Source organism: Loa loa (assembly GCF_000183805.2).
Source record: "Loa loa unplaced genomic scaffold supercont3.46, whole genome shotgun sequence".
Taxonomy (NCBI): Eukaryota; Metazoa; Nematoda; class Chromadorea; order Rhabditida; family Onchocercidae; genus Loa; species Loa loa.
The window spans coordinates 41066-48686 of record NW_018108226.1 but is presented as its reverse complement, the minus strand read 5'-3'; the positions used below and the strand labels follow the sequence as shown (position 1 = coordinate 48686).

Genomic DNA, 7621 nt, shown 5'->3' with positions numbered 1-7621 from the left:
TATATATATATATATATATATATATATATATATATATATATATATATATATATATATATATATATATATAAGTAGTTTCACCGGATTTTCACTCAAAAGTTATTGTCCATATCAAAAACAGCTGTTTTTCACTTCTAGTAAGCGCCATTCTTAGCCGGAATAAGGAAATTTGGATAGGCAACTAGATGAAAAAGTGACCTAGCTTAGGACGACCTAAAATTATTATAAATTAGCGATAAATGGTTGAACTGACGCAAATAATGAGTAAAAGTAAGTTTTAAGTTTCGAAAATATTTGTTTTGTACCTGACTGGCTTAATGATGTTACTTCGCTTTTAGTTTTATTCCTAAAATGCTAGTTTGAGAGATCCCATTGGTTAGACCGAAACTTCACGAAGGCACAAGACATATATAGAACATATGGCATGTTGTTTCATGATTTGCATCAAAATGTAATCCTGCTGATTTTGTTTAGACCTCATCTATGCTCTGTGGCCGTGCTAGTTCTCTGTTATATATTCCTTTACCTGCACACCAACGTTCGACTTTTACGATGTATATTAATGATAGGGCACTGTTGAAATTACGGTACAAGTTATTGTTATGGTATTATATTTTTCATCATTTCTGTTTATCTTTTTCTGAAGATGTTAAATAAAAAAGGGAAGTTTTAGTAATTTATATGGACTATTTATATGGATTGTATATGAAGATCGATGTTTTTTCTCCTTCTGTAAAATTTAAGGCTCCGTACTTCAGATTACCTCGAATTTATTAGCAGTTTGATTGTGTGGGCCTGGTCGTGCAGTGACAAGTCATGTAACTATAAAATTTTAACTTCTAGAAAGATATTGCGATTGGATTTTTTTGATTTCTCATTGTTCTAAACATTTTATGCACATATTTCCAGTAGTTGAAATATATTATAAGGTTCAAGTTATGATTTTTGCTTGTTTGATAGTACAGCTCACTTCATTTTTTTTGGATTTCTCGTTTTTTGTGAACTTGCGTTACTTGCGGTTTTACGGATACGCAAGCAAATTATTCATGTAAAAAAAAATTCATGTAAAATAACCCATTGTTGAAAAAACTTCGAAAATGCTAAAAGATTACATAGATAATCTTTCAGCATGTTCGAATGGCTTATTTTTGGTCATATTGCAAGAAAATAAAGTACCTGTCAAGTCTTTCTGTTGGTTATTGTATTCCTTGAACCTTATTTTATCTCAAACTCTCGGGAAGTTCATCGAAGTCACAGGAAATTTGATTTCTTTGATTTCAACGAAAAGAGATATGTTTGCAGGGAGCAGGAACAAAACATTGACGACGAAGTTTATTGGTCTGTACTGAACGAAGATCGATCGGACAGCAATTGTCGATACTGGTTGCTGTACTTAAAAATCTACTTCTGTCATCAAACTTCGATATTATTTCATTGCTGAAGAGAAGGAAAAATGCGGTATATTAAATCCTATATTAAACATTATATATATATATATATATATAATCCTATATGTTAAATCCTAGAACCACTTCATTTTATTCTAAAAATTCTAAAATTTTGTTACTTTAAACGTTTAGCTTTCAGTAAGTAATAGTTAATAAAGAGAAACTGGAATCTTTTCCACATAAATTTAACAATGAATGTGTGGTCATGTAATTATGTATGCAGCCAGATAATATCGAAATACTGCAAAGCTGAAGAGAAACTACTGAATGTTGGACTTTTAGATTTACTTAAAACAAGTCATTGTGAACCTGAACCGTACGATATGGATCTGGGATCTAGATTAACGAAGTTCAAGTCAGACTATGTCTAATTATTTTCAGGATAATCATAGCAGTATCTGATAACTTGGTGATGTCGAAAACACTAAAGTAAAGTGAAAATTTTCCCAGATTTTTCAGGCTAAATAATGCTTTAATTTTCAAAAAATATCGGGAACAAATGTGTCAAAAGTGAAAAGCAGCAAAATTCGAAACGCTTTGCACTGTTTTACTTATCTGGATTTTTGCAGTACTGTTCAAAATCTGCTAGTCGTTGATGGTAAATTCAGTGGACAGTATAATTGCTCAAGTAAGCTGTTTTCTTTCAACACTGTTGACATGGGAAAGAATAGTGATTTCTCCAAAATTTGCCGCATTTTCACTGTTTCAAAATTCTCCCAAATAAAAAGCAAAAAGCGTAATTTCTTTGTTCCGTACGATCTAACGTATATCAGTTTCAATTTTGTTTATGGCTGTTCTGGTGATTACCCTGTCAGCCCCTACGGATATTTTGAATCCGAAGTCTTAAGATATAAGTTGTAAAATTAAAACGACATAGCACTCAAACTATCATTTTGCAAAGAATATAACTGATGTCTTGATGTTTGGTCACATTCGCTCTTCTGGAAAGGGAAAGCCTGAATTGTATTTTCATTCTGCATTTTTCGAATTTCTTTAGAACTGAGACTGTATTCTTATTTCGAAGACTATTTTTCAGGACTAATTATTTCTGCACAATCGTATATGGCTGAAAGATTCCTTGTAAAATGCAAATTGATGCTAGTTTCACATCTCTTTGTTTTTATCTATTCTTTCACACACTGTTTAGATCAAGAAAGAGGATATAGATGTGGAAAGTCAGTGTTTTGCTGCTGAAGAATTTAAAAATGGCAGTAAGCTTAGTAGGCCGTCGATGCATTCCATCAACAGAAGAGCCCAAAACAATAACTACGACGGCATTACTGCATCTGGTTTGTCTTTCTTCCCTACAAATGTTTTACACGATGATTGGTTTCTATATATTGCAGTGGATCAAGTATGATACCTCTTTCCTTCCTGCTTTTTCATCCTTGCAGAAAGTGGCGCGACTTAGGACTTGAATAAGTTTTAATTTATGCAAGGTAGATGTTTCGTTTCTGGCTATTGACTGCTGAAGATGTAACTTTAATTTTTGATGCTGAGTTTTTTAAATCGTAAATAATGAAATATGAATACACTTGGTCTTAATTAATTTATACCTGAATTTTTTACATCCTCAATTTATTAGTACTAGATCTAATTAAGTTTTTAGCAGTAAGTAGGGAAAAATTATAGAGAAGCTGAACTAGCAGTTAATTAAGAATATTGCCATATCTCTATATCCTACCGCTTATTACGGATTCTGTAAGCTGAACACCAACTGGCAGAAAAAAACTGAAGATGCATGAGTAACACAAATTGAGTTAAAAGGAACATCCGAAAATGTATGATTCAATCTTCAGCCAGTGCACTGTCCAGCGTGATACTTAGCGTCATTCAGTCTGTTTACGTTTTCGGAAACATTCTACTACAAAATACATTTGTCCTAATAAAAAAAATCGTTTTTTTAAGAAAAAATTAGTTTTTTTTTCCTGTATATTATGCATATGCATTTCCTTGAATTATATTAAACCTTCTTTTTTTTAATCCGGAAATATATTTTCTCGGCTAATTTATACTCCATGATTTTTCATTTATTGTAAAAGTCGAAAGAAATTAATAATTTGTAAGAAATTCATACCTAGGTGGAAGAATTAGTCGAATGAATTGGTTAAATTGAAGTAGTGTAAGAAACGCATTTAGAGATCCATGACTTTAAAGAGGCTTTAGAGAAGGTGTAGAGGAGCAATCTACAAAATTTTCGCAAATTGCTTTCCGGAATTCTTGATATTAAGTATAGAACTTCCTGATCGGAAACGAGTTATTTGCTGTTTTAGATTCTTTATAATTGACTGATACGGAATGGGAAGTTAACGATAATTTTTCGTGAGAGGAGCCAGCTTATTGCCTGACTGATTGTCGAACAGCAAATGATTTATTGATAAATCAACTGAGTGATTTCATGAGTGACAAAGTTAAGTCAGAAATAAATGTTAGCACTGGTGGCGTCATCATCTTTAAAGTTTTTTTCAACTGTGCACAGTCTTTATGAATTAATATTTTAAATCTTCCAAATGACTTTGAATTTTTAATATGATCTTTTTATTGTAAACTATCTTGTCCTCATAAATTCGATATATTTTATTAATGGTATTTTCAAAAATGAAGTAGTGGCCTAACTGCAGTTGTTGCATCCTTAAGAAACTTTTTGATTTGGGTAAAAAACAAAAAATATCCCCCGTCGAAATGATATATAAAATCATGTTAATCGAAAATCCATCATTACTTTTATTCATTTACATAAGAGAGTAGTAGAAGACTGTTCGTTCTTATTATTCAGTTATAGTTTTATCTTTCTTTTTTTCAAAATGTGAGAATTGAGAAATTGAAATCCTTCATGATAGAATAAAGGTAAGTATCGTTCTTTGCATTCCTGCAATTTTCGCGAAACATATTAATCAAACTAAGCAATTATTCTTCGTATTTGCTAATTAAAGTAATGTCGAACTTCGAACTATTTAAAATGTTTCTAATAGGTGAATTATCATGATTGAAATTTTTAGTTTTAACAGTGTTATATCTATTATGATAATTGTTCATCGTTACTTCTGAACTGTTATTAAGGTTTTTAAATAATTTCTGTAAAAACTATTTTCATTTCCGTCTTTAAAAGTTGTTGCCGTTGTTATGATGGAATTGGAAAGTCTTTTTAAACAATAGATGATAAATCCGCGAAAGTTGTTTGTGTCACTTGCCTGATCAATGAGTTTGTAAAACAAGATTCTCTATTTAACCCCTCTGCACTTTCTGCTCACCTTATATTATAAACTATATTCACTTCATTGTTTCTTATAGTTTTGGTTTAATTCTTCAGTTCTCTTTTCTTATCCACTTTTATTCCACTTTTATCGGCAAATTTTTGATGATTAGATCTATATTGCATGAATAACGCATAAGGTGTAAAATGGGACGAAGTTTCTACTGTTAATTCCGTGGCCTCGCTTTTTAACCCATTCTCAACTGGTTCGCAATGGTTATGCTTCAGTGGAGAGTGAAATAAACGGTCATTTCTCAGTAAACGGTCAATACCTCTGTTATCTTTCACTTAATTAATTACAGTTTTTTATTTAGATTTTCTACATTTCTGCATTATTTTTGACTCCCACAAAATGAGTGTAAGATTCCGTTAATTATGTTTGCCGAAATGAATGCTTGAAAGTCAGCTATGAAGCTCGAGGGATAATTTTATAAATGTTCCAAATTATATAAATTCTTCCGGATGGAAATATATGCAGGTTCATTTCCAAGCAATTAATACACAAATCTGTCAATTTTTGTTTGTTTAAAATGTGATCCGGGAAGCAGTCTTCGGGGCTGAATAGAACGGTTGTTTTACTTTCACTCACTACTTTATGTTTCCATACGACAAACTATATTTGTATATAAGTATTGTGGACTATCAATTTATTGTTTTGGAAAAGAAATTATTGAAACTTTTATTTTTAGCTAACCGGGGTAAGAAGCGTAATTTTGTAAATAAAGGATGGAAAAATAGTAAACTATGCCAAATGTGGAATGTGGAAATAAAATATGTTAAGTACGGCGAAGAGATGCTTGCATGCTGTACAGTTTTTCTGACATCAAATCAAAGTCAATGTTACTTTCAAAGTTTAACATTTTTCCAAAAGTTTTAACAGCGGAAGATCTCTGTTTTACCATAGGAAAATTTCACGAAACTTTCTAGTTCACTTATTTCGTCATCATTAACCGGAAGCAATTGAGCTTACGTTGTAAAACACGCTAAACATAACAAAGAGGAATTATGGATAAAGATGACAACATAAAGTGTATTTAAAACGGTTATAACAGATGGATGATAAAGTGGAAGGCAAACGTTTGATCATTCAGTAGTTAAATATTTGACTGATGGGTCGGTTAACAGTTTATATTTGTTTTTGAAGGGGAATTACCATGTTATTTGCACAGAATAGTCTGTTTGGTTTATAACGGAAAATGCATAGAATTTTCACAATTTCCTTAAGAAAATTTTCTGCTGTTTAACTGTACCGTTTAGCTATTGCGCTAACCCTTCCTGGGGATGACTCTTATTATAACCGATAAACAGATGGCGAAGGAGAGACTTGTTTTTGAGTGTAATCATATGTAAAGCAAAATGAAACGATACGTTATGTAACAAACATTACACAGTTTGTCCGGCATTTCGGAGAATTGTGAAGAATTGCAAGGTCAACCACGTAGTTTCCTTTCTTTTTTATCCAGCTTTCTCTTAAAATTTGAAGAGATAACGATATCATCAATGGTCCCCATTTCCTTGAATGCGCTCTTTCCTCTGTCCATTGTTTAATGTCTATGTTTTATGTCCGAGTTTTTCTCTTGTTCCGGGCATGACTTTACAGTTCCTTTTTTACGGAAATGGCTTAATTAGCGCAAGAAAGGGTTATTCATATCCTTATTCCTTGCAAGACAAGAATGCATGGTTTAGACAGAACTGTTCTGAATTGTACCGAATGAGAGTAAGTATACGTGTACATATTTATTGTGATTAAATTTCCTGTTTTCTCAGATCCATGAATTCCTTTGAATAGAAAGAGAAGAAAAACGATCCCTTATTCATTTTTTAAAATAATACCAGTTCAATTTCACCGGAAGAATTCATTTTTAAATGACAAAATTTTGTACTTTTTATTGTCTTATTTGTGTGTTTAGTTGTGCTGTGGAGAGAAGAATTATGATTTTTCGTTAGGTTTGTTATTGCTGAACCATGGAATGATGTGAGGGTTGTGAAGAATGAGAATGAAGAAAAGAGGTAGGAGAGAGATGAAATAAAGATGAAAGCAGAGAAAAAATCATTTTTTAATTAAATGGAAATTTTATTCTCCTGATGACTCTCTCCTCCTCTGCTACTGCAATAGTTTCAGTGACCGTAATTGCAACACTTGAGTTTTAATTTTGTTTTTATATTCTTTTCTAATCATGTTTTTTATACCCATTCTTAGGTGTACACACATAGAGAATACGGGATTATTCATCTTGTAATGTTTTTTGAAAAACTGCTCTCATTACTCATTGCAGTTTTCTTTTTAAAAATTTTCATTTCAAAATACTGTTGAACAGGTTCCTTATCCGCTTTCTTATCAGTCAGGAAGCTTTTTGTTTTATTAAACTGTTGGGACGCTAACTTGGTACTTATGGGTTTGTGGAGCTACTTGCTTTTGAAATCCATCCACTTTGATTTAAATCCAGCTTCACTGATGGGGCATCATTTTTTAGACGTTTATCTCATAGTAACCTTGGGAATTCGTTTATTAAATGTTGTGATTTTAGCTTGTCGAAGGTGGTTCTAGATGGGCTATTGAAAGATCATTTCGGCTGTAAACAGAGCTCATGTGAAAATTCAATTTTTTGCTTATTTAATCTTTTAGTTTTTGCTTGATATAAACATTCGATATGAGAGCATAATTTTCTGCTTGTTCATTTATTTCTAGTTGTCTTTTCATCATCAACAAAAAAGATTTCCACAAGAAGTTAACTTTTTTCGTTTTTGTACTTGAAGTTATAGTCAGGTGCTGAACAAATTTTTGGTTCGCTGTGGAATAATAGCGACAACAAACGGCTAACTAGTTTTAGTGAACGAAGTACCAAATTTCAGCTAAAGTGTTTGCATTCATTGGATGGTAAGTTGCGGTAAACCGAGAGAGAGAGAGAGAGAGAGAGAG

The 7621-nt window shown here is 31.9% G+C and overlaps 2 protein-coding genes across 2 annotated transcripts; one reads left to right on the top strand and one right to left on the bottom strand.

The window, feature by feature from the left end:
- Nucleotides 1–1639: 1639 nt before the first annotated feature.
- Nucleotides 1640–2808, top strand: LOAG_10935 (hypothetical protein; the record flags this gene model as incomplete). The annotated part of the gene is made up of 5 exons (XM_003146458.1): nt 1640–1797; nt 1830–1877; nt 2018–2076; nt 2485–2549; nt 2596–2808. The coding sequence occupies 5 exons, from the start codon at nt 1640–1642 to the stop codon at nt 2806–2808; spliced, it is 543 nt and encodes a 180-aa protein (XP_003146506.1).
- Nucleotides 2809–4746: 1938 nt separating this feature from the next.
- Nucleotides 4747–6242, bottom strand: LOAG_10934 (hypothetical protein; the record flags this gene model as incomplete). The annotated part of the gene is made up of 2 exons (XM_003146457.1): nt 4747–4988; nt 6137–6242. The coding sequence occupies 2 exons, from the start codon at nt 6240–6242 to the stop codon at nt 4747–4749; spliced, it is 348 nt and encodes a 115-aa protein (XP_003146505.1).
- Nucleotides 6243–7621: the final 1379 nt, after the last annotated feature.